Source organism: Convolutriloba macropyga, chromosome 2 (genome assembly GCF_964194025.1).
Source record: "Convolutriloba macropyga chromosome 2, txConMacr16.3, whole genome shotgun sequence".
Lineage (NCBI taxonomy): Eukaryota > Metazoa > Xenacoelomorpha > Acoela > Convolutidae > Convolutriloba > Convolutriloba macropyga.
Genome location: NC_134469.1, coordinates 55499191 through 55527082, shown reverse-complemented (window position 1 = coordinate 55527082; position 27892 = coordinate 55499191). Strand labels below are relative to the sequence as shown.

At 37.6% G+C, this 27892-nt stretch overlaps 1 protein-coding gene across 4 annotated transcripts in view; it reads right to left on the bottom strand.

Moving 5' to 3' along the window:
- Nucleotides 1–395: 395 nt before the first annotated feature.
- The window catches only part of LOC142334514 (uncharacterized), a 62331-nt gene continuing 34834 nt past the window's right edge, over nucleotides 396–27892 (bottom strand). Inside the window, exons 4-7 of one of the 4 annotated variants that reach the window (XM_075382611.1) lie at nucleotides 24637–24858; nucleotides 23921–23969; nucleotides 707–1320; nucleotides 396–628 (exon numbers count right to left, since the gene is read on the bottom strand). In XM_075382611.1, the coding sequence (XP_075238726.1) occupies nucleotides 708–1320; nucleotides 23921–23969; nucleotides 24637–24858 (884 nt within the window). In that variant the 3' untranslated portion in view covers nucleotides 396–628; nucleotide 707. The remainder of the gene's footprint in view (nucleotides 629–706; nucleotides 1321–23920; nucleotides 23970–24636; nucleotides 24859–27892) is intronic. The other 3 variants (XM_075382612.1, XM_075382610.1, XM_075382609.1) reach the window with 3 other exon arrangements.

Sequence of the window (27892 nt, the reverse complement as noted above, 5' to 3'; positions counted from 1 at the left end):
TCATTAATTTGTTTGTTTAAGATATATCACTCAACTCCCCTCTCTGGCGCCTTCAAAATAATAACACTTTACGAAAGAAAGTTTATGTCGAACACATAATTAACTTGCCTAATTTGACCTAAATTATCTGACTTAACTAGCGCTATCTGGTTATGAAATTTCTCTTGAGTTTATTCTTACGCTTTCTACAACATTGATAAATGTATGATATATGGAGTTTGTGCTACGCCTGGAGAATTTTATTCTTTCTTTCTAATAATTTGCCCATACCATTTTCTTAGAATAATTTTTACAATCGTCATTATTTTTTTCACCTGTTTTTTTTAGTTTTTGAAAGAATAATTCTAATCTTTCGATGAGTTCTTATTATGTGCTGACATAAAGAAAACGCACTCATAATTTATTTAAATATTTAAATTTTGTAATTTATGAAATGAAGTTGGCGCATCTGTATTAGAAATGTTTAATTGCATACTTAAATTATCAGAATAGTTTCAATTGAATAGATGAGTGGCAGAGATTTGACGCAAAGAGACAGCAAATAAAGTCATTCGATTTATGTTGCCGAGTTGTGTCCTGGTTTCTCGTACTCAGAATTGGGCTGGGTTTTGCGCACTAAAATTAAGCTCTGATTTCATTTTATTATCAAAACAGTTATAAAATAAATTGCGGTAAATTTTTTTGAATAAAACGGAAAAATTAAAACCTTACAAACGGTTGATGTTCTCTCGGTTGCTGTTGTGTCGACCTCTTTTGTGGCGAAGGAGCCTTGTGTGAAGAATTGGCATCCAATGAAATCGCGGTATCGGCTCTTCAGTTGCAGATTTGAGAAAGAGAATAATTTCGTTCATGATATTCAGAAAAATTGTCTGATCGCAAACCGATTCCTTAAGTTTCCCTTTGAAACACAGGGTTGATTCGGTCTCCTCGAATTGATAGAGTTTTTTCAAAAGATCTTTAGTTTTCCTGGGGCGGTTCTGATCGGTTTTTTGCATTAGAAATAGTAAACCAAAATTAACAAAGTGAATTAATTCGAGTAAATATGTCATTTGGTAAAGAAAAGCTTGATATTCTGATGATATATCCCAAGCAGTCGAGAACTGTGTCACAAAAACCGCCCTCTCAGGTCCCGTTGACTTCTCTTGTTGTTTCTCCTGTTCAGCCAGGATTTGGCAAGACGTTTTAAGATTTCCGTATTTGGTAATTTCAAAACAAGGTAGGCTGCTTTTGAGACGGCTAGTTCTTCTGGTGGTTGCCTCCATTTGACTGGTCGAGCAGGAAACGACGTGCATTGGACCCGTGTGGGAGTTTCTTCCATATCTAGGAGCAATCTGAGTTCTAATGAAAGTCATAACAACTATCAAATATAATACGGATGCCCTCATTGCCCAAAGAAACGTGAATGAAAGAATGTTCTATTTTGGAACAGTTTATAATTAAAGCTGTGTTTTACATTTTGGGCAATTTTGGGCAATTTTGTTGTGCATCTCTCCGATTTGTCACTGCTAGCAGTAAATATTTGCGCGTTGCGCAATATTTTTGAAAATTTGAGTAATTTTTCGAGTTGGAACTTTTAATTGTAGAAATTCAGTTTTCGTTGTATATGGTTATCTGTTCAATAACTGGAAAATTTCGGAAGAAATGCGCTGAAATTATGCAAGAAACGCGCTGAAATACGCTCAAAGCGGCGCGGACATCTCGACCCGGGAACCCTACCTTCAACTCAAAATGTTCTAAACCAAAAAAGTTCTAAGTCAAAGAGTTCTAAGTTTTAAATCTACCGAGAGCTCTAGCTACATGCTAGAAAAACTTTAGAACTTTTTTGAATTGAAAGTTGTTGTCTTCCAGTTAATTTCTTCGTTGCTTACTGATACTGAACAATTATTTTTCGGAAATACGCCGGTAAAAATTTTGAAGCACCAGTTGTCGGTTCTTTCAGAAATCACACTGGTAGAGAACTCTCTATGGCAGATGGGGCGTTTTTTATCAAGTTACATGAAAGTGCTGAAATCGCTTTAAAGTTCTGATTTTACTTCTCAAATCGTTTTTTGCTTCTCGATGAGCGCCAGAATATCTCAATGACGAAAATGCTAATTTTGTTATCAATTCTTTTCTCTCATTTCGATGTGCTTTCACTCTCTTGCTTCCTCTGCTTTGACCATTCTTTCTTTTAATTTCATTTGCTTTCAGAGTGGAACACAGATTTTATTTTCAATTGCAAAGAAGGTTTCTATTTTAGTTATGTTATAATGATCTTTTTTGATGGTAAAAGTGATATTGTTGTCTGTGCATCTAGTAGTTCCCAATAATTGTATCATATAAGATTGACTTATTGTCGCCTATAAAACAGTAATTGCGGTCAATAATGTCAGTTTTCAAGGTGATGTGTTTGCATTCAGATAAATTGCAGATAACTTTTTCCATGTCAAAAATAATAGTCCTCTCGAATAGTTTTTCTTCTACTTGTTCTAGATTTTCAATGCAATATAAACCTTACAAGAAAAAGTACGTGTTTTTATCTATTTTTTTTAAATAAACCTTTTAGTAACTTTTTAATTTTATTTAATCATTGTTATTGAAATTTTAGAAAATGACCAAAAGTGGCAGCAAATAAAAACGTAGCAGAAAATAAAATTTTGTTCTAAGTAAGATTTGCTTTAGGAATATTCTGTCGCGTCTCTAGGCTATCCAGTCTGACAGTGAAAAAGCCGCAGGTCAATCTGGGAAAGAGGCTCTGACAAGTTGGGCATCTGTTGTATGATGGAACAATGATGAAGGACACTCACATTCAGTCACGTTCTCGTGTCGCGTTTCGAATCTGTTGTCTGGAGGGGGAATTGAACAAATAGAGGCAACTTCAAGTCGCACACTGAGTATGGATGCCGAACCCACACGCACACACACACACACACACACACACACACACACACACACACACACGCACACACACACACACACACACACACACACACACACACAAACACACTGAGTATGGATGTCAGACTGATGTCAAACCCACCTAAGTATCAACCGAACTGTGTTGCTACACACACTCTGCAAAGCCAACTGTAACAATATTGTACAAAACTTCAAAACGCCAAACTTGTTCCAAACTGCGATGTTTATTTCATTATTTGTGATCCTTAATATGTTCCTTTTATTTAGCGATAAATTTGATTATCCAATTTTTCATTATATTCAGTCCAAAAACAGACAAAAGTTCATAATTTTCATTAATAATTGAGAATTATGGCTCATTTTGTTCATAATAAGTTCAGGATTTTACTCTGAATTTTACCGTGAAATGTCTATAAAGTGCCATGATCAGAACTCAGGCCATAGTAAAATTCATAATGGAAATTTTACTATGATCTTCTAAATTCTACTAAATTTTCAGTACTTACAGTACTGAAAATCTATGACACTAAGCTCCGGGAAGTCTGGTCCGGCAACTTTTGAAACATGTTTTTTTCTTTACATTTTTTTGGATTGCTGAAAAAAGTCCTGAGCATCATTAGGAAAATATGAGATTTGTATTCAAAAATGCTTTTGATACGTAAGTGTGGCAAATAAGACCATTATTCAAAAGTTGAAAGTATTTGTCAGGAAAAATGAATAACTAAGATCAATTGTAAAGGCACGAGCGTCAAGAAAAACACTGCTTTATTTTCTGAGAATTTGGCTGAAAATATACAGTGATTATGAAGATGATGATCATTATCACCATCATCAAATCTTTTTTCCTCTTATGAGGGCACGCTCTCCTTCTGACTCTGCTTCTTTTTCCATGGCTCTGCTCTGGTTTCTGTGGAATGTATTTCTATTTGGGTCCAGCAAAATTTGCTTTCAATGTCCATATTTGACAACAAACACGTGCATCTTTTTGGGTTCTCGTTATGTTCTTCCCCATAGCATGTCCTCTCGTAGATTTGCATTATATTCTCTGTTTCGAACTGTTTATTGCATTTTAAGCATGCAAACGTTATTGCGGATGCAACATGAAAGCGTTTTCTGCACGCTAAGTACTGCTGCAAATTCCCGTTCCTTATCAGAATCTGAGCATTTAAAAAGTTTCGTCCCTGTCGGTGAAGAGTTTCCTCTGAGGTTTCCTGTTGAGGCAGTTCGGTGACCCTGGGACGTTTCCCACTCAAATAAGTGGTTTAATCATTTGATTATAGCACTTCTCTATTTCCCTAGGTGTTTTGTAATCTCATCCAGTTTTGCCGGGTTAATTTCACCTTACTTTATAGTCATTTTCAGTACCGAGGTGTTGTTTTGGTTTTTGTTTTTTTAAAAATCGCTTCTGTTTCTGGTAACCATCCTGTGATGGCTTCTTTTACTGTCCTATCATCGTCGGATCGCATTGCATGCCCTATGAGCTTTAGAGTTCTCGAATCAATTTTAAGTTGAATGAATCTTATCACCAAGAAGTTCAGAACATCTTGCAAATTGTGGTGAATTCTATACGTTGTCCCGAGTAGTGCTTCTCTCTACTTGTTGCTACAAATGTATCTTCATTGCAAATCTATCAATTTTGGCTTAAGCTTGTTTTGTCTTTTCGGCCACGAATTGGTTGTTACGTCGAACAGTTAGCCACTTTATGCAGTTCTTCGTGTTCGTATCGGTGTCCAGCCAGCATCCTAGCATTCCCATCTGCCCGGATTCTATCGTTCAGAAGAAGTGTTTTCCTTTATTTCTCTTTTTCTTCTTCTTTACTAATCTCTTCACTGTATGCTTGATGATCTGGCATGTTTTTTTCTTTACATTTTTTTGGATTGCTGAAAAAAGTCCTGAGCATCATTAGGAAAATATGAGATTTGTATTCAAAAATGCTTTTGATACGTAAGTGTGGCAAATAAGACCATTATTCAAAAGTTGAAAGTATTTGTCAGGAAAAATGAATAACTAAGATCAATTGTAAAGGCACGAGCGTCAAGAAAAACACTGCTTTATTTTCTGAGAATTTGGCTGAAAATATACAGTGATTATGAAGATGATGATCATTATCACCATCATCAAATCTTTTTTCCTCTTATGAGGGCACGCTCTCCTTCTGGCTCCCCAGGTTGAGGTGCCATCCGGAAGTGACCCCTGATCAGGCCGTGCCAGACGAAAGTTACCTCTGATCAGACCCTCCCAGACCAAAGTATCCTCTGATCAGACTAAATTGCGCTCGAAACACCGTGTGCGCTCTAAGTGCGCTCGAAACTGTCTCTGATCAGACCTTCCCAGACGGAAAGGACCTCTGATCAGACCATAATCAGACCATTGTCCAGACGATTGTGCGACCATGGCCCAGTTCAAACCCAGACCATTGTCCAGACAATTGTGCGCTCAAAATCACTTCTGATCAGACTAATGTGCGCTCAAAAGTTACTCCTGATCAGACTATTGTGCGCTTGAAATCACCTCACCGCACGAATTTTGTTATAATATATTCATTTCATACAAAATGATGTTTGCATTATTATATTCATCTAAAAAAAGACCATTCTAAAAGTATTATTGCTAAAGAAAAGATAACCCAACTGCTGAGTAAAAAATTATTTAGTATACATTAGTGCATATTTCCAACTCAATGGATAAATTTAGACAGTTTTCCATATAAAATATCGTATTCTACAGTTAAACAAAGTTTCGTTGTAAGGGGACTGACATGTTCAATCAGTTGGACCCTTTTGGTTCTGATCAAAGACATCAGACTCTAGATCTGTCTGTGATCAGAATGCTGCTTTTTGTTGCCTCTTGACAGAGCCGACATCTCTCTGTAAAAAAGATCACAAAAAAATCCACTCGAAATGATCTCTGATCAGAATAATGTGCGCTTGATTCCGCCTCTGATCAGACCATTCCCATCCTGAAGTGACTTCTGATCATACCATCCCCAGACCGAAGTGACCTCTGATCATACTATTGTGCGCTGGAACCAAATCCCAGACCCTGTAATTTTGGTCTGGGAACACACCGTGTGCGTTGGACTTGGTCTGATCAGAGGTCACTTCCGGATGGCACCTCAACCTGGGTCTGCTTCTTTTTCCATGGCTCTGCTCTGGTTTCTGTGGAATGTATTTCTATTTGGGTCCAGCAAAATTTGCTTTCAATGTCCATATTTGACAACACGTGCATCTTTTTGGGTTCTCGTTATGTTCTTCCCCATAGCATGTCCTCTCGTAGATTTGCATTATATTCTCTGTTTCGAACTGTTTATTGAATTTTAAGCATGCAAACGTTATTGCGGATGCAACATGAAAGCGTTTTCTGCACGCTAAGTACTGCTGCAAATTCCCGTTCCTTATCAGAATCTGAGCATTTAAAAAGTTTCGTCCCTGTCGGTGAAGAGTTTCCTCTGAGGTTTCCTGTTGAGGCAGTTCGGTGTCCCTGGGACGTTTCCCACTCAAATAAGTGGTTTAATCATTTGATTATAGCACTTCTCTATTTCCCTAGGTGTTTTGTAATCTCATCCAGTTTTGCCGGGTTAATTTCACCTTACTTTATAGTCATTTTCAGTACCGAGGTGTTGTTTTGGTTTTTGTTTTTTTAAAAATCGCTTCTGTTTCTGGTAACCATCCTGTGATGGCTTCTTTTACTGTCCTATCATCGTCGGATCGCATTGCATGCCCTATGAGCTTTAGAGTTCTCGAATCAATTTTAAGTTGAATGAATCTTATCACCAAGAAGTTCAGAACATCTTGCAAATTGTGGTGAATTCTATACGTTGTCCCGAGTAGTGCTTCTCTCTACTTGTTGCTACAAATGTATCTTCATTGCAAATCTATCAATTTTGGCTTAAGCTTGTTTTGTCTTTTCGGCCACGAATTGGTTGTTACGTCGAACAGTTAGCCACTTTATGCAGTTCTTCGTGTTCGTATCGGTGTCCAGCCAGCATCCTAGCATTCCCATCTGCCCGGATTCTATCGTTCAGAAGAAGTGTTTTCCTTTATTTCTCTTTTTCTTCTTCTTTACTAATCTCTTCACTGTATGCTTGATGATCTGGCATCCACCCGAAGGTTAAACCTCCCGAAGGTTTCCAAAAACTGTTTTCTCGTCCGCAGAAAAACACATTGAAAAGATCTTCCAGGTCGGATAGTTGGACTTTATTTCTTGTGGCTGATACCTTTGAGGAGTGGCTTCTGATTTTTTAGAACTGATATTCGTTCCAGCTGCTTGTAGTTCGCTCTTGATGGTGGGAAAAATTTTGAGGACGTCGTACATTCCTCCAAAATCACCCCTCATTGTCGTGTCTTGTGTCCTCGCACTCGTGCAACCTCTCGTCCCACAATGTCATTCAAGGGGCTTAATTTTTTTCTACATTTGCTTTTCGGGTCACCGATAATTTTTCGTTTACGATTCGCTCAGTTATTGGGTACCTTGATGTAACGGCGCTGTTCGTAGCTATTTGTTGATTTGCTCTCGAATCTGTCTCATAACTCTAAGGACTCTCGACTCTTTTGCTTTGCATTCTGCAGAATCGTCTTGCTGCCTCCACTAATGATTCAGGGCTTTCATCTTTTTTCCCTGTCCCCTAATTTTCGCTAAAGTGGTCTGCTGTAAGTCTTCAAATCTCTCTCTTTGTTTTCCGGTAGTCAAAGTGGTTCCCAAATGATATTAGAAGGGCGGTTTTAGATGATCTCCATCATTTTGTTCGAGTCATGACTGTCATCACAACTGGCTTGTGGTCCGAGTACGAAAGCCCGTCAATAGCAGTGACCCTGGAACATAATTGTGTCTCCGAATATCCGAATACTCCGCATGATGAAGCCATTCAGCTCGTACAACTTTCATCTGCTTCTGTTCAGCCATGTTGCTCTTTTATTGACAAGAGAAGGAAATTACGCAGCACAAGTCCTTCTCTTCACACCAGTCGTGCATGTCCCATCAATTGTGATTAGTTGGACTGTTCGGTCTCAATTTTGTGTTAGTTTATAGTCGTCCCGAGTTCCTTCCATTATGAGAGTTGTACCTCATCCTCACGAATAGATTTTTTGCAGAAGTTTTGGCTATGTCTTCTATAAATGCGCAGTAAGATTTTATGGCTTCCTGCCCATGGATAGCTGACTTGCTGGTACTCGGATAGGTTAATCCTTCTCTAAGGTCGATCAGCACTCTTATGGCTCTATCCTTGAAGTCCTTCTTTTGGTTCCCTCGAGTCCATTCGATAAGGCTGTGCCGCGGAAGATGACGACACTTATGGGATTGCAGTAGTGTTGCTTCCCTAACCGAGCCATATTAGTACTTTTTCGCCACTTATTTCACAAAGAGCTGTTCTTTTCCACTTTCCCTTCTTTGTGACCCAATTCACAATCCTCATGAGGCTACCTCGATTGTCCTCTCTGAGAGAGAGAGAGAGAGAGAGAGAGAGAGAGAGAGAGAGAGAGAGCGAGAGAGAGCGAGAGAGAGCGAGAGAGAGACGCCTTGCAAGTTCCCGGCTGCCATTAAGATCTGTGGCCCCAATTTGTCTCCTTCTTTTTGCTTCAACTTTTTTCTAGACTTCGAATGTTAAGTCGTACCTTGTTCTCCGCTAACCTATATTTTGTTCCTGGTTTCTCTTGTTTGGTCCTGGTCGTATTAGCCGTTTGCAAGTGTTTCTCTGGCAAGTTCTAGCTGTACCTCACACGGGCCATAACTGGTCAAGAAAGTCCCTCGCCAATTGAGTTGTTGAGAAAGTGCTCAAACGGGCTAGTCCGTTGCCGCTTTGTTAGCCTCATGTAGGTTGCAATATTATCCCTGTAGTGTTCCCAATGTTCCTTTTCCGAAACCCATTCGTATTGTTTGACACACAAGACAAGCTGTGCACTCCGTACTTGCGCCACGTCATCCTTATTGATATAAGTATTGTTAATACTATTAACATAACCGAATAACGTCGGGCAAATGGCTGTTTGAGATCTCAAACAACCGGAGAACGGTTGGCTCCTTCAGTAGCTAGCCACGTTATAGTGAGGCTAGCTTTAGCTTAACTGAAAAGGTGTGAGGTGAGAGCAGCGAGAGGATCAATTTCTGAGAACGGCCATTCACAACATAAGTATGGCCGTTTCTGTTAGTCGCATACTTGGAAACCTGTGAGCTGAAAGTTTCTAAGAGAAATTAAAAATAACAGAGCGCTTCTTTATCCCGTTTCTGAAGACGAAAAGTCAAATGGTTCGCACGAAAAATTGGTCGAGTGAAGAATCGCATAAAAAAACAAACAGTATTTACATAATTGCTACAGACTTCGTTTGAGAGCAATTAACAATGATTTCCTACAAAGTGCTAGTTAAGGCATTTATGATAAAACGTTTCTACTATAAGTCAGCGTTATTGCGGGTAATAGATGATGACATCACACCACATAACAGCAGCTGAAAAGCGGCATCAATAAAAAAGTCAAGAAAAGAGAAAGAGAAAGAGAGAGAGAGAGAGAGAGAGAGAGAGAGAGAGAGAGCGAAAGAGATAGTCTTTGACAGATAAAACGTGAACCAGAAAGAGAAGGAAGAGAGAAAGAGCCAGGTATATTTTTCTTGGTGAGAATCGACCCGGCAACTTCTTGTTTTCTAGCCTTCTTAGTATTTAAAATATAAAAAAACTCAAAAGTGCAAATTTCAAAAAACAAGTTTCCAGATTTTGCAGTGAAAGAAAGTTTCGTTGGCCTGTAATGAGCGTTAAACTCAGAAAAGGACAAAGACCATCAAAATTTTCAAAAACAATTCCCAGTTTAAAAATCTTTCGAATATTCGTGATATCAATATCTTCGGAACCATATAATTGTCTCACTAGACTATCCAGTATTCGAGTTTCAACCATTAAAACATTTCAGTGGCTCATAAAGATCAACAAACTTTGAAAGATATCAAAAAAACTTTAGATAAAAAATTAAAATTTTACAAAAAATTGCAAACTTTATTAAATTGAATACTATTTCAAGGCAAATAAAGTTTTCTTTAACTTATTGTTAAACATTAAATGAGATTTTTTGACCCCTGAGGCTAAAAAACATTATTAATGACAATAAAAATTTAAAAAAATTGAAAAAAAAGCAGGTTTTGTTAAAAAAAATGCTAAAACTAGTGAAGTTGAAAGTTTAAAAACAATTTGAATACATCTAGAAACTATGCAGTTATTTATTATCAATCCTAAATGAAGTTTTTTTATTCTTAAGCCCGTAAAAACCTAAAAAATGACAAAAATTTTGAAAAAAATTGAAAAAAATTTCAAGTTTTGTCTAAAAGTTTTTTATTATAAAAAGTTGAAAACTATTCTATGGTCAAAAAAACTTTTTCAGTAAGTTATTGAGCCTGTTGTGTCCGCCAAGTCTCGTCTCTGGCGAGTGCTATGTCAAGTGGTACGAGGCAGTGAAAAGGCTAGCGCGATAAGAATTAACTCTTTCAATCTGACTTTCTTTTATAGCTAAAGACACCAAGTGCGGTTAGCTATTGCGCTCCAAACGGAGTTCGAGAATAACAACTAGTACAACCAGGTGACACAGATGAACAATGTGCTAGAAACGTATTTACAACTATGAGTGATAAGATATACTAACATATAGAGCTAAATAAGAGTTTATAATAATACATTTGGGTGCTTGTTACTGAGTGAGCCAGGCGCTCACCACATTCCCCCCTCTAGGGGGTGGTTAACAGTAGTAAGATTGCTACGCTTCTTCGGTTGAGGCAATTTCTCCCCTGTCGTGTTCGGGTGACTCCCGTTCGGGGTCTTGCGGCGGAGACGAACAGTCCCTGGGTGTTTGTTTTGGGGGATCAAGTGTCCGTGTGGGAACTGAATTGACGGATGCGGTATGGAATGATGGGCAAGAGTCTTGCGAATCTGAGCATAGGATGATGATGTCCTGTCCGAGCGATGAGCAGTTTGGGTTTATGGTTAGAGTTGGGCTTAGTTGGGGTTCGTCCGATGTGTCCACTAAGTCAACGATTGTTGTGTCTTTCGTGGCAGGTGGTTGGGGGATTTTGGCGACTATAATGAGTTTTTTCACTGTTGCTTCTGCAGGCGTTTTGCGGGTATTCTTAAGCGCAATGGTGGATTACTTTGCAATGTTGGATACTTTGCTTAGACTTTGCAATGGTGGATACTTTGCTTCTAGAAGGTGTTGATATCATGAAGTCCGCAGCTGAGGAGGATGCTGCTATGATAAAGGGTTTTGAGTGTCCTGGGGGTGCTCTTTGAAGATTTGGGTTGTCTTCTTCTCTTCCAGTTCATTGATGTTGACTGGGCTTCGGCTTAAGTTGAAAACTTTGCTTTGCTTTAAAGCGGCTATTTTGGCGTTGGTGAGTTTAGTATTAGCCGTTTTTCGGGCTGCTGAGACTGTGGCTTTGTTAAGGATGGATGAGCGTTTTCCCTTTTGGACTGTCCTGAAGGATTTTTTCTTATTGAATTTCATTGTAGTAGTTGTTGGGCGTGTCTTTGTTGTGATTGGGGATATGTGTAGCGTGGAGTTTGCCGCTAGTGGTGTTGCTTTGTAGTCATCAATCGGTGTGGAGGTGCCTTGTTGATGGCTTGTAGTAGTTACTGCTGTGAATGCAGGTGCGTCTAGTGATGTGGTTGGCATTTTGAGCTTGCTTGTGGTTGGCTGTTCCAGTCGGGCTGCCTTGGCTGTCTGGTGCTCATTTCGATTTGTTTGCTCCATTCGGGCTGCTTTGGCTGCTTAGGCTTTTTCTGCTGGACAGGTTTTCTCTATTTTACGTTTATTTCTATTATATTCTCCTACGGTTTTACAGGCGACGAAGTTTATGAGACGGAGTTTTGATTCTGGTAGTTTTTGGAGTTTTTCTGATGAGATTGCGATGTCGCTGTATCGTATTACAGAATTTTCTATGGTAATAGTAAGCGGGGTATAATCTACAATTGTTCCGTCTGGGATTATTGACCATAGACGTTTTAGTGTTCCTCTGGGTTCGAGATTTTTCTTCTGATGATTTTACGAGCTAAGTTGCGGCGTGTTTGGTCAATTATGGTTGTTTTATCTCCTATCTGAAATTTAAGTTTAGACGGAATTATTGTACCCTTTTGAGTTGGCCTGAGAGGAGCATCGTCCGAATCTGACGACTGGCGTTTTTGTGTCATCTGATGGTGAGTCCTGTTGGGATGTTTCCTCTGGATTGTACTGGATATCCAGGTGGGCTTCTGAGTTGGTGTGCTGGTCCCAGCTTGCTGCTGGCGTTAGGGTAGGGTTTTGGAGTAGTCGTTTGTCTAAGTAAAAGGATTTCATGTTGTTGTATGATAGATTATTTGAGTTAGGATTTGTTAGGAGGTTAGATAGTTCCGTGTTTTTAGGTCTACCGAAGTGTGCCTCAAAGGGGGGTATTTTTGTGACCCTGTTTTGTATTAGTCTTTTTGACTCGATTATTTCTGATTTTTTCTCGGCTATGGTGGTGTTGTCCCATATGGGGTCGAGATTCACTGTTGCGAGTCTTCATTTCAAAATTTGTATTAGGCGTTCTACCATACCAGAAGCGCGGTGGTTGTGGGGGGGGCAAAAATGAGTTCAAAATTTTTGTTTTTGGAATAGATTTTGAAAGCTCTAGATTTGTACGCTTGTGCCTGATCACAGCGTAGGTGCGCGGTATGCCATGAAAGGTGCAGTATTGGTTAAGGAAATCTATTGCGGTTTGTTTCTCGCAATTCGTGTGTACTATTGCTGATGGGTAGCGCGGCGAAAAGCGATTGACCGCGGTTAAGATGTATTGTTCGTTGTTAGGAATTTTTGTGTCTACGATTGGTCCTGCGAAGTCTAATTGTATTTCTTCGTTGGGCTCACTTAGTTTTGCTAGTAGTCCTAATTCGGATTTTGGTATTAAATCTTTTAGGTTCTTACTTTGGTCCAGGCATTGCCTGCAGCTTTCTGCCCGTAGCGCAATTGTGCGATGTATTCGGGGAAACCAAATAAGGTTTGCTAAGCGGATCATCCCAATTTGGCCCGGGTGGGTGCGGTAAACTGCATTAATGACAAGGTTCTGTAGTTGGTAAGGAATGACTAGTTTACCGTCATGTAACAAGCATCCCGATTGGGCTATGGCTAGATCGTTTCGTAGGCTGCAATAATACTTTGAAAATTGCTTCAATTCTTCCCATTTATGGGATCTAACAAATTTAATGGTTTCTTGCAGGTTCCTGTCCTTTAAAGTGGCTTCTGCCAGGAACTCTTCACCAAATCGCGGGATAAATTACGACGACAATCGGGTGGGTTTTCATTTTCAAATTCAATTAAAGGTGCATGTCTTGATTCGTATAATGGTTCTCGGCTTTGGTCTACATTGGAGGATGGGGGGTTAATGTCCGTTTGGGTAGCTACAGAGATTGGATTATTTGAGTTTTGGGTGTTCATGGCTTTACTTTTGTTGGGTTTTCGATTGCGTTTAACTATGGGTATATCAAATGTATTTAGGTTGGGTTTATTTCTAGTAACTACGTCAACGTTAATTGAAGAATTTGTAGGTTTTGTTTTAAAGAATTGTGGGGTTGAAGAAGAATTAATGTTGTTTGGAATATAAAAAGAATTTGTGTTGTTTGATTATGAAGAATAATTAATGTTGTTGGATGAGTTTTGATAAAGAAAGATTGGATTAAAGAAAGAATTAGAATGCGACTGTTTAGTGCAAGAGAAATGGCAAAAAGCGTTTGCTTTGTTTTGCGCTGGTTGGCTTTTGCTTATTGCGTCATGGGAATTACGCGTATTTCCGGTTGGAGTGATCTGTATGGTTGAGATTTTGTGTTTTCTTTTTTTTTTTCGTTAAGTAGTGTGAATGTGATTTCGTTTATTCTAATAATGACAAAAACCTCATCGTCTGCACTTATGGGAGGGGGATTTAGGTGACGATTTCTGCTTAGGTAGTCGGTGAAGCCCATGTCTTTCCCCGGTAGATGGTTGATGGTAAAAGTGTACGGGAGTAATTTTTCTACCCAGCGTGAGAGTCTGATTTGTCGGGATGTATTGGCCCGATTGGGTTTCAGTGCCGAAAGTAACGCTGTGTGGTCTGTGATAAGTTCAAACTTTGATCCTAGTAGATAGTATTTGAAGTGGTCTGTGGCCCATACTACCGAGAGTAGTTCTAGTTCGTTTCTGCTGTATTTTATTTCTGCTTCATTTAAAATCAACTGGCGTATGCTATTGGGCACCACCCTTCTGGGTATTGTTGTTCTAGGACAGCCCCGAGGCCTGTGTGGCTTGCGTCACATTTCAGGCGTGAATTTCGCTCTTTGTCGATATTTTTTTCCTGTATTTTTTGATATTTCTGCTCTTACTTTTTCAAGTGCTGTTGTGTGAGAGTTTAGCCATTGTATTTTGTTGTTCGTTATGTTTTCTTTTTTTAATAGTGGTCTTATAGGATCAAGTAAGCTGGCTAGGTTGGTTAAAATTTTTTTGAGCTGATATATTGAGCCCATAAGAGAGCGTAGTTGTTTAAGTGTCTTCGGGGGTTTTAAGTTGAGTTTTGAGTCAGTCTTTTTTACGGTTGGAGTTATTCCCGTTTGGGTAATACTGTAACCCAGACAGGTTATTGTAGGTTTTGCGAAATCGCATTTTCCTAGTTTAATGGCAAGGTTTTCTTTGTCGAGTCGCGAAAGGACTGTGTCTATGTCTGATTCGTGGTCATTGGTAGTTCCCTTGGGTATGATTAGGCTATCATCAAGAAAATTGAATTTGTTGTGGATGTTTTCGAGAGTTCAGTCAAGTGTTTTTTGGAACGTTGCGGGCATATCTGAAAGTCCGTAGAACCCGTTTATAAATTGGCGAATTTCCGTGAATTTACACCCAAGGATATTGAAGTTGCAATGTTTTCTGATTTCGGGATGTAGGGGTATTTGGCTGTACGCATATTTAAGGTCTATTTTGGAAAATAGGAAGTTACCCGTTTTGTTTTTGTTGTCTGAGACTTGTTGTATCTAACTACCGAATCCATGAGGTTGTCAATGGATTGCATGTGATATTTATTCTTTTCGATGCCATCGTTTAAAAGTTTAGAGTCTAATGCCAGTTTGATAGATTGGTTGTGTTTTACTGTAATGACTACGGGGCTAATAAAGACTTTGTCTGAGCATTTTTCGAGTTTGATTATTTGATTTGTGTCTAAAAGGTGTCGAATTTCTTTGTCTACTTTTTCCGTTAGGCGTAATGGTACCGTTCGACCTTTGTGTTGATATGGGCTTACTTCTTGTTTCAATGTTGACTTTGCAATATGATTTTTAGATTTGCCCAAACGGGTGCATAGATGGGGGAGTGTTTTAATGATTCTGATTTGTTTTTCATTGTCCGGTTGGATATTGTTTATATGTATACTTTTGTTTTGGGAGAGTGTGAATCCGATTTCCCGAGTACATCATGTCCTAGTAGTTTAACCGTGTTAGAGTTAACCACCAGGATTTCGTTGTTGCATGTCTCCCAATGTCCGGATCTTATTTTCAATTGTACGGCTCCTGTATTTAGGATCTCAATGTTGTTGAAGCATCTGTATTTGACTGGGCATTCGTTTGGGTCTTTCCATTTGGCGGATCAGCATTGTTGTGATATACTATCTGCTTCTTCCTTGCCTATGAAGCTTCTTGGGCTGCCTGTATCTGCGAGCCAAACTATTTCGGTTCTGTCCGAGGTTGTTCTTATCCAGATTTCGTCTGATAGGTTGGGTGAGTATTTGCTTGGTTGTTCGTTGTTGAATGTCTTGAATTTAATGAAGTTTACCGTCTTCCAGCTGTCGAACACCTCTTGTATGAAGAATGTGTTCTCAAGATCGATGGTTTCTTCATCGTTGTTTGATTGGGTATCTTGGAACTGGGTTGGTGCCTGTTGGTTTTGTGTTGTTGCTCTTATGTTGCGTACCCGTCGGGTCTGGGGAATGCTTTGTTGGGATGTTATTTATTGGGTTTGCCACAGGAGTTTTGCGGATCGGCACACTTTGCTGTAGTGTCCGATTTTTTTGCATAGATTGCATTGGACTTTCTTGGCGGGGCATATTTGTAGAAGTTCCGGTGTAAATTGTATTCCACATCGTCTACATGGTTTCGGGATAGTGGTGTTGCGTGGTGGTTGGTCGAGGTGATTGGTTGTATGCTTGGTTTCGCAGGTTGGGTGTGATGTGGGATATTTGATTGAGGGAGTTTTGGGGATTGCGGTTCAGTTGTGTATTGATCGCTCTCTGGTTCTCTTGTCCCGTTCGGGATTGAGTGCGAATTGTAGCACTTGCTGTGCGGTTCGTGTTTCCATTAGTAGTTCCCGTTGTATCTCGATGTTTGTCATCATTGCTATGAAGATTTCCTTGATAAGGTCTTCATCCGCTGTTCCTAGGCGGCACTTTTTGCCTAGTGCTTTGAGGCGAAAGTGGAAACTTTCGAGTATCTCATTTTCTTTCAGTTTTCAGGTGGACAGGAGGAAGCGATCATTTGTTATGTTACGTGGTCGAGTAAAAGAAAGGGATAGTTCGTGGGCTATTTCGAATGCTGTTATGTGATCAATACTGAAAGTGGGAAGCGTTGGCGGTAGATCCGTTGGTCTTCGGTTCCCAGACTGACGTAGAAGAGACTCCTGACCTTTAGGTCTGCCTCATCCCATGAAATGCCGTCAATTATTGGGCTTTTGAAGACGATCGCTCTGCAATCATTTTCCCAGTCTACTTTACGTTTGTTGTTTCTTAGGTCTCTCTCTCTCTCTCTGTGTATTGAGCTTGTGTCTCGTTCTCTGTAGGGGGGTTCGTAAGTGAGTTTTGCTGGGTATAAGAGGTCCATTGCCTCGGGTTTTTGTCTTAGAAGGGAATCTACATTGATGGAATCTTTGGCCAAGAATGCCAGTTTGAGGGTTGAAGCCCATGTGGGCCATTCTACTGGGGGTTCCATGCCGCTTTCCTAAAAGTAAGGGATGCCCACTGGGGATTGTGCGATAGGTACTGATGCTGGCTGCTTCATGTTGTGTACGCCAAGTCTCGTCTCTGGCGAGTGCTATGTTAAATGGTACGAGGCAGTGAAAAGGCTAGCGCGATAAAAATTAACTCTTTCAATCTGACTTTCTTTTATAGCTAAAGACACCAAGTGCGGAGTTTGAGAATAACAACTGGTACAACCAGGTAACACAAATGAACAATGCGCTAGAAACGTAGTTACAACTATGAGTGATAAGATATACTAACATATACAGTTTTATAAAAGTTTATAATAATATATTTGGGTGCTTTGTTACTGAGTGAGCCAGGCGCTCACCACAGAGCCATTAAGTGTTTTGCCCCCAGGGATGGCAAAACTCGAATAAGGACAATAATGTTTAATAAAATCGAGGAAAATTGCAAGCTTTGTCAAAAAAATTGCAAATCTTCGTAATGTTATAATGTTGAGACCCATTCTGTTAGATCTAGAAACTATGTAGTGATCTATTATCAAACCTTAGAGGAATTTTCTTGGATCTTAAGGCTGGAGGAGCCTTAAAGTGACAGAAATTTTCAAAAACATGAAAAGATTTTAAAGTTTTATCAAATCATTGCTAAAATTTGTGATATAAAAAAAGAAAGCTATTCCATGGCCAAAAAACTATATTCTGCAACCTATTTCTAAACCCTAACTGAAGTTTTTTTGCCCCCTCCGGCAGGAAAAAATCGAAAAAGGAGAGTAATGTTTAGTGAAATCAAAAAATTTTCAAGTTATGAAACCCTTATGTCAGCTTTCTGGCCCCTGGAGCTGGAAACCTTTTTTAATGACAAAAGTGTCAAAAAGTTTGCTAATTTTGTAAAAAAAATAAAAAAATTTGGGATGTTAAAATGTTGAAACCCACTCCATTACATCTAGAAACTATGCAGTAATCCATTATCGAACCCTAAAGTGTACCTCCCCTTTGGCCGAAGCCGTAGTTATATAGTCTACTGACCTTTAGAGGAATGAATTCCAAGCCAGAGTAAACTTGAGCCTCGGTGCGAAGACCATCTGGGGTCCAGCTCATTGAGGTGTTGTGTCCCAGAGCCTCAAGTCTCTATGTATCTCAACCATCTTTTTGGACAAGCAGAGCAAGCGCTGTTTGGACCAAAAATGTAGTGTAGTCACTCTTTTTTTTAGCTCTGCGATCACAGTTGCAACACTACTCTGTGATGTTATTTCTGTGACTATCACCACATCTGTCTTGTCTGGACCTTACACAGTATCTCTTACTAGAAGACTTTCATGTTAGATACTAATTGTGCGCAGGGATCACACACAGTTTTCCTCTTCTACTACTAATCAACTTTCAGTGGATACAGTGTAGCATTCATCTCAAGCTCCCTCACATCTCAACCTTACTAGCCCTGTGTTCGTTGCCTACTATCAAGGGATTCTGGTCAATTAGAGTTCGCAAGAGACTTTAATTGGAGTCTAGCCAATTCACTACTAAACGATCAAACGTCATCTACTAGTCTCGATTTCACTTTCGTTACTTTGTTGACTTTCGAATCAGTTAACTTTGACCATCTTTCGCTTATTGGAGGCATTCCCAGCAGTTGATGTCGGCGAGAACTTATGTTCACAGGGTATCGCCAACAACCAGTTTTGCTCCCTTCTTTCAAGGGCGCTATTCGATGCTCTGCCTCAACACCTCGCATCTCAGGCACTTGCCTGCGCTGATGTGAATCGGACTGGCAAGGAATTCTTTAGAAATAATTTGTTTTAAGTCCGTAGGTGGCTTGTTCAGCGCTCAATCCTCAGACTGCCAGCTTAGCTAATTTCCACTAACTGATCTAGTGGTAGTTACCCAGGGGCCCCACGTGGAGGTTACTGACCAAGGTTACACCCTACGAATCAGGCCCTTCCTCAGAAAGCATTCCTCGTAGCATCAGAACACTAAAGTAAAGTCCTTGACACCTAAGGCAGGAAAAACTCATAAAAATGACAAAATTTTATCAAAGTTTTATCAAAAAATTTGTGATAGTAAAAAGTTGAAAATTATTCCATTGTCGATAAAAAATGTTCAAGTTTTATCAAAATATTTTAAAATTTGTGATATTAAAAAATTGAAAACTATTCCATGGCCACAAAACAATAGTCGGTAACTTGTTTTAAAACCTTTAAGGAGGTTTTCGGGCCCCTCGGGCAGGAAAAACTTGAATAATGACAATAAGTTAAAAAAAACTGAAAAAATGCAAGATTAGTTAAAAATTTCAAAAATTCGTGATGTTACAAGGTTGAAAACCATTTTTTCCACTAGAAATTGTGCAGTAACCTATTATTAAACCCTACACGACCCCTTGACCCCTTGACTATCACCACATCTGTCTTGTCTGGACCTTACACAGTATCTCTTACAAGAAGACTTTCATGTCAGATACTAATTGTGAACAGGGATCACACACAGTTTTCCTCTTCTACTACTAATCAACTTTCAGTGGATACAGTGTAGCATTCATCTCAAGCTCCCTCACATCTCAACGTTACTAGCCCTGTGTTCGCTGCCTACTAACAAGGGATTCTGGTCGATTAGAGTTCGCAAGAGACTTTAATTGGAGTCTAGCCAATTCACTACTAAACGATCAAAACGTCATCTACTAGTCTCGATTTCACTTTCGTTACTTTGTTGACTTTCGAATCAGTTAACTTTGACCATCTTTCGCTTATTGGAGACATTCCCAACAGTTGATGTCGGCGAGAACTTATGTTCACAGGGTATCGCCAACAACCAGTTTTGCTCCCTTCTTTCAAGGGCGCTATTCGATGCTCTGCCTCAACACCTCGCATCTCAGGCTCTTGCCTGCGCTGATGTGAATCGGACTGGCAAGGAATTCTTTAGAACTAATTTGTTTTGAGTCCGTAGGTGGCTTGTTCAGCGCTCAATCCTCAGACTGTCAGCTTAGCTAATTTCCACTAACTGAGCTAGTGGTAGTTACCCGGGGGGGGCCCACGTGGAAGTTACTGACCAAGGTTACACCCTACGGATCAGGCCCTTCCTCAGAAAGTTTTCCTCGTAGCATCAGAACACTAAAGTAAAGTCCTTAACACCTAAGGCAGGAAAAACTCATAAAAATGACAAAATTTTATCAAAGTTTTATCAAAAAATTTGTGATAGTAAAAAGTTGAAAATTATTCCATTGTCGATAAAAAATGTTCAAGTTTTATCAAAATATTTTAAAATTTGTGATATTAAAAAATTGAAAACTATTCCATGGCCACAAAACAATAATCGGTAACTTGTTTTAAAACCTTTAAGGAGGTTTTCGGGCCCCTCGTGCAGGAAAAACTTGAATAATGACAATAAGTTAGAAAAAACTGAAAAAAATGCAAGATTAGTTAAAAATTTCAAAAATTCGTGATGTTACAATGTTGAAAACCATTTTTTCCACTAGAAATTGGGCAGTAACCTATTCTTAAACCCTACAGGACCCCTTGACCCCTAGGGCTGAAAAAACTCAAAAAATGACAAAAAATTTAAACAAAAATGTGAAAATTATTATTAATTTGCGTGTTTTTTTAGGAGTACCAAAACATATATCTCTTAAGATTGCCATAAAAAGTAATTATGTCTTGCAAAAGACATTTGACAACCTCAACCAGCCTCAATTTTAGCTTGTACAACAAAAATATCGAAAAAAAGACGAATAAACACGAAAAATTACATTTAACACAAAAAAGACAAAAAATAACCGAAAAAAATTACAACATTTGGCTGAAAAACTCTTAAAATTTACTTTTTAACTTTCCCAGTAGCTTTAGTAGCTTCACCAGACTAAGCACCTGAAGGACTACTAAACGCGGTTAATTGCTGTAATGAAACTTAATGTCCGCTGGGCGCTACCTTGGGTCACACGAGATGGGTTAGACAAAAAAATTGGCTCAAGCAAAAAATCGCATAACAAGACCAACAGGACTAATATAATTGCTACAAACGTCGTTTGAGAGCCAATAATTACTATCATTATTAATGATTAATATAAATTTCTTTATTATAACTAATACTATTTTTGAATTTAAAAAATCTATTAGAGTTTTTATTATATTTATTACTATTATATTATTATTGAATCTATTATTTTTTTTATTGTTATTGTCACTATTTTCATCTTTTTATTGTTATTATTATTATTGTTTTTATTTTTGTTTTTAAAATTATTTGTTTTAAGTCCGTAGGTGGCTTGTTCAGCGCTCAATCCTCAGACTGTCAGCTTAGCTAATTTCCACTAACTGAGCTAGTGGTAGTTACCCAGGGGGCCCCACGTGGAGGTTACTGACCAAGGTTACACGCTACGGATCAGGCCCTTCCTCAGAAAGCTTTCCTCGTAGCATCAGAACACTAAAGTAAAGTCCTTGACACCTAAGGCAGGAAAAACTCATAAAAATGACAAAATTTTATCAAAGTTTTATCAAAAAATTTGTGATAGTAAAAAGTTGAAAATTATTCCATTGTCGAAAAAAAATGTTCAAGTTTCATCAAAATATTTTAAAATTTGTGATATTAAAAAATTGAAAACTATTCCATGGCCACAAAACAATAATCGGTAACTTGTTTTAAAACCTTTAAGGAGGTTTTCGGGCCCCTCGGGCAGGAAAAACTTGAATAATGACAATAAGTTAAAAAAAACTGAAAAAATGCAAGATTAGTTAAAAATTTCAAAAATTCGTGATGTTACAAGGTTGAAAACCATTTTTTCCACTAGAAATTGTGCAGTAACCTATTATTAAACCCTACACGACCCCTTGACCCCTTGACTATCACCACATCTGTCTTGTCTGGACCTTACACAGTATCTCTTACAAGAAGACTTTCATGTCAGATACTAATTGTGAACAGGGATCACACACAGTTTTCCTCTTCTACTACTAATCAACTTTCAGTGGATACAGTGTAGCATTCATCTCAAGCTCCCTCACATCTCAACGTTACTAGCCCTGTGTTCGCTGCCTACTAACAAGGGATTCTGGTCGATTAGAGTTCGCAAGAGACTTTAATTGGAGTCTAGCCAATTCACTACTAAACGATCAAAACGTCATCTACTAGTCTCGATTTCACTTTCGTTACTTTGTTGACTTTCGAATCAGTTAACTTTGACCATCTTTCGCTTATTGGAGACATTCCCAACAGTTGATGTCGGCGAGAACTTATGTTCACAGGGTATCGCCAACAACCAGTTTTGCTCCCTTCTTTCAAGGGCGCTATTCGATGCTCTGCCTCAACACCTCGCATCTCAGGCTCTTGCCTGCGCTGATGTGAATCGGACTGGCAAGGAATTCTTTAGAACTAATTTGTTTTGAGTCCGTAGGTGGCTTGTTCAGCGCTCAATCCTCAGACTGTCAGCTTAGCTAATTTCCACTAACTGAGCTAGTGGTAGTTACCCAGGGGGCCCCACGTGGAGGTTACTGACCAAGGTTACACGCTACGGATCAGGCCCTTCCTCAGAAAGCTTTCCTCGTAGCATCAGAACACTAAAGTAAAGTCCTTGACACCTAAGGCAGGAAAAACTCATAAAAATGACAAAATTTTATCAAAGTTTTATCAAAAAATTTGTGATAGTAAAAAGTTGAAAATTATTCCATTGTCGAAAAAAAATGTTCAAGTTTCATCAAAATATTTTAAAATTTGTGATATTAAAAAATTGAAAACTATTCCATGGCCACAAAACAATAATCGGTAACTTGTTTTAAAACCTTTAAGGAGGTTTTCGGGCCCCTCGGGCAGGAAAAATTTGAATAATGACAATAAGTTAAAAAAAACTGAAAAAATGCAAGATTAGTTAAAAATTTCATCAATTCGTGATGTTACAAGGTTGAAAACAATTTTTTCCACTAGAAATTGTTCAGTAACCTATTATTAAACCCTACAGGACCCCTTGACCCCTTGACTATCACCACATCTGTCTTGTCTGGACCTTACACAGTATCTCTTACTAGAAGATTTTAATGTCAGATACTAATTGTGAACAGGGATCACACACAGTTTTCCTCTTCTACTACTAATCAACTTTCAGTGGATACAGTGTAGCATTCATCTCAAGCTCCCTCACATCTCAACCTTACTAGCCCTGTGTTCGTTGCCTACTAACAAGGGATTTTGGTCGATTAGAGTTCGCAAGAGACTTTAATTGGAGTCTAGCCAATTCACTAGCAAAAAAAAAATGTGAAAATTATTATTAATTTGCGTGTTTTTTAGGAGTACCAAAACATATATCTCTTAAGATTGCCATAAAAAGTAATTATGTCTTGCAAAAGACATTTGACAACTTCAACCAGCCTCAATTTTAGCTTGTACAACAAAAATTTCGAAAAAAAGACGAATAAACAAGAAAAATTACATAAAACACAAAAAAGACAAAAAATAACAGAAAAAAATTACAACATTTGGCTGTAAAACTCTTAAAATTTACTTTTTAACTTTCCCAGTAGCTTCAGTAGCTTCACCAGACTAAGCACCTGAAGGACTACTAAACGCGGTTAATTGCTGTAATGAAACTTAATGTCCGCTGGGCGCTACCTTGGGTCAGACGAGATGGGTTAGACAAAAAAAATTGGGTCAAGCGAAAAATCGCATAAAAAGACCAACAGGACTAATATAATTGCTACAAACGTCGTTTGAGAGCCAATAATTACTATCATTTTAATGATTAATATAAATTTCTTTATTATAACTAATACTATTTTTGAATTTAAAAAATCTATTAGAGTTTTTATTATATTTATTACTATTATATTATTATTGAATCTATTATTTTTTTATTGTTATTGTCACTATTTTCATCTTTTTATTGTTATTATTATTATTGTTTTTACTTTTGTTTTTAAAATAATAATTTTTTTATTAATCTAATTTATTTTTATTATCAACTTTATAATTAATTTTAGTAATTTCTTAAAAAATTTTTTTAGCATTATCGTTACCATCATCATTATCGATATCATCCTCGTTATCATCATCATCATTATGTTGGCTGATTTTAAAAAATAAATGGCCCACTACAATTAATAATTTAGCATAATAGGGGTAAGAAACAGAAAGAAAACTCACTCTCTTACTCTTCTTTTTCCGAAGTTTTGTGGTTGAAGAGGAGCCAGGTCTATAACACAAAAACCATTTGTATTTTACTAACCTCATCATGGTTTTTCAAAAAAATATAGGCTTGTGATTTATAAATAAATAAGCCAAGTATTTATAAATCGCCAAGTTAAGCTTCCCAATGTGTCGAAACTTAATGCAAAAGACTCGAAACATCTTTCCGAGATCTTGAAAAACCAACATTTCATTGAAAAGTTGTTAAGATATTGGTAAGATCTTATCAAGGTAAACGAAGAAAATTTCTTGACAGCGTTCAAAAAATCTTGGTAATTCTTTATAGCTCTTTTATTCATTTTCAAGTGAGAAATCTTGATGATACGTGCTTAATCTTATGAATTGGTGCTAAATCCTAATTAAAAGTGCTTTTTACTTTTACAACTTGTTATGTTCTACCATATCATGGCTAATCGTTCTTGGTTAACTGGTCAATATAGTTTTTATTGATACCCATGCAAAGATTTTACACGTTAGTTCAAATCTCTATATGTAGTGATAGCAAGTCAAGATCTTTGTAGAATTTACCACGTTTTAATATGTTTCTCATCAGTGTGCATCAAATTTCAAATCACTGGATTACCTGATAACAGAGTGCGTCTTTAGCGTCTATTAGCTAAGAGATTTCACGCATGGAAAAAATCTGAGTGCGTATTAAGTTTCACGATTCTAACCTTTTGTTTCTTTGTCAACATCTGGTTTCAACCAGAAGAAATTTCGATCTCGTACATTTGGAACGAATGATGCAAATAAGTGCATTAAGTTCTTCAGATCTGATGGAGGTGAAAATTCATTGGTCTTCATTTCTTCACTAAGGCATACTGGATAACCAATCAGAGCACAGCACACCAAAACACGCAGTTCGGGTTCATTCTTTTGAAGTCTCTCAAAGACGCCTAATAAAGGGAAATTTCCAACTGACAAGTGCATATCAATGTCACTCGTTTTTTCTTATAAAATCACGTACGAATGAAAAATTATAATCAGAGAAAATGATATGAAAAAAAAAATTAAAGCCACTTTAAAAAATCAGCAAATTTTATGAACAAAAGAAAAATTTCTGTTAAAACAAAGGAAACGTAGAAAATAAGTAGAAAAGTTAGATTTTTGGCATGATTTTCGTTTAAAAAAATTTGGCGAGGTGACAACCAAGAAACCAGCAAACTTTTTCAAGTTCTCTTTTCGATAAAAGCTTTGAGAAACAAATTTTCAGAAACAACAAAATAAATAATAAATACAAATATAATCAAACAATTATCAGCAAAATAGAAAATAACTCCAAAAATTAATGTCAATTTGCCTTGAATTAAAGGATAAACTAATAATTCCACATAAAGTTAGCAAAAAAAACGGAAAGGAAAAGCTAAGCTAAGAGAACACTTTTTTCAACAAATTGTTAAGTTTATTCAATAGACCGATTTGCACTTCCAATCTACGCCGGCAACACAAATCAGGAAATTTTTTGTAGTAGATATAAAAAAACATCCATAATTTATTGAAATTGAAACGGACCAGATCAGGACGGGTCTAAGAAATAAACACACACGAAAAAAACCGCCCACACGAAAAAAAACCGCTTGATAGAAAAAAAAACCCACAGAAAAAAGCCCATGGAACTAAACCCGCAAGGAAAAAAACTCATGTTATCATTGAAAGAAAAACAATGACATTGAAATGAAAACCATCAAAACAAAAACTTAAAAACGCACGCCTAAAAAAATTTTACGTAAATTTTCCAGTTCTGCATTATGTATTCACGCTTTAACTTTATAAATTTTCCATTTTGAATGTCACCAATAGGGTATGATGCAGTCAGTTTCTTCTCGAAAGATTTCATTTTTAGGCCTCTAAAAAAGATGAGGTTCATACTCTGACAAATGGGGAGGGGTAAAAGAGGGGGCCCCTAGAAAACTAACTTGACTAACAAATCGCTCAGAATAGTACCGTATAAACCACATTTTTAGCCATACATTTTTGTGCTTTCTATGAGCAGTCAATCAGGTACATTGCTTAAATGGTTGACAACCCATCTTCCGTGATATGGTACATAACTACAGTGATGGTGCTGTCTCTTGCCCTAGGGTAGGGGAGGGGACAAGGTTCAGGTAATAGGAAGAGTCTTTGTGGTTGATAAATTAACCAAACCAAAATTTTCAGCCTATATGGCTGGTTTTAATCAACTTTTTAGCAGGTGCTCCATCAAATTCATCTATATACAATAAACAGCAATCATTTTGTAATCGTAATCCAATTAGTGTGACATTATTGCAACAGAAATTTAAACCAAGCTCATTCATTAATTTGGCAAACTTGAAATCAACAACCAAAGTTTCAAAATAATGGAAACCTCTGAGTTTGACCAACTGTGTTGACAAACCTCCGATTTTTACATTAAAACCAACAAAAGAGGAACAACGCTTATATATCAAGACTTTGCTTGCATAAAAAAAATTTCAAGAATTCTACTAATTGGGAGTGCTAACTAAGAAGAAACAAAGCACAAGGAAAGCACTAAATTTGAACAATTAATGACCAAGTTATTCGGCTCTTGGACACCTATTAGTTAATTTACAGTAGGAATAAAGTTTTAGAATTAGCACATTATTTTAAGTAAAAAACGGAATCTATCAAAATGGAAAATTGCTAAGTTATGAAATAACGGAGAATTGTGAAAGAAATTGGAGACAACAGCAGCACGTAAGCGGGAATTTCTTAACGGATTGGAAACTCACAATTAGAAAAAATTTGGGAAAGTATGGAACAAACGACACTGGATTGCTTAAAGGTCACTTTCATAAAAATAATTGTTTAACCTTGAGGCAAATTAGCTTAAAATTGAATGAAGCTTCAGAGATTTTTAAATACCATGTTGCCAATGCTATTGCAACCTTCAAGAATATGATGATCCAGGAAAAACCGCCAAAATGCAGCAACAAATTCGACTGTTTTGTCCAGCAATTTGAAACTTAGACGTGCCCTGATAATAAAAGATTTGACTAGAAAAAAGTTTTAAAACATGTTTTGGCTACAATCAATAAAAAAGCAAAAAAAATCATCTGAATTTAACTTTACTTTTTTGAAAACAAGAGGGGGCATGAGCATGCCCCAAGACAAAAAGCCAAGACTACTAAGGCATCACCCGTGCAGGCAAACCATCACGACAAACAGTTCAAGACGATTTTGGATCTTTTCCACGACGCCACCCACCCCCCCCCCCCCCGAGAGGAGGAATTTTCGACCGCAGACGTCACCAAAGACGATGAGACTTTTTTCAAGGGTTTAAGACGTCACCCGACTTACAAGGCCGTTTTTTTGGTACCAGACGTCACCAAGAGATGATCGCCCGAAGTTCCAGACGTCATCTCTGAACACCTTCCCCGGTTAAAATCGTCCCCCAACGAGATTTTGTTGATAGTTGATGAAAAGGTAGCCGTGGAAAACTACATGTCAGTATTAAACAAAAATAAAACATACAAAATGCACGAAATACGATACAGCGTTTTTTTTTATCAGAAAACTTTAAAAAAAAATTTCTGAATTTGTCGCAAAAAATCTCATGAAAGTAAGTTTACTATTTGAATTCAACACTTCAGTTGCACCTCAAAACAACTTTTCTTTAGTTGAGTTCTTCATCTAAAATATTCGCTCAAAAATGAAAAAAAAGCGCAGAAGTGCTTTCTTGAGTGGCAAAAATCAAAAAACGTTTTTCTCACGTTTTTTTAAAGACTTCTTAATAAATCCAAAAACCTATTGACTGTACCCCCTCAGTTGATTATAATAAAAGATTCAAAGTTAGTTTATCGATTTTGTCCTTTAGTAAACAGACAACTTAACATAAGCAAAAATTTCTTATTTTCAAAAAACTACAAAAATTCAAAAAAAAAGTTTTTCTAACGTTTTAATGAAATTTTGTAAAATATCAAAAAAAAT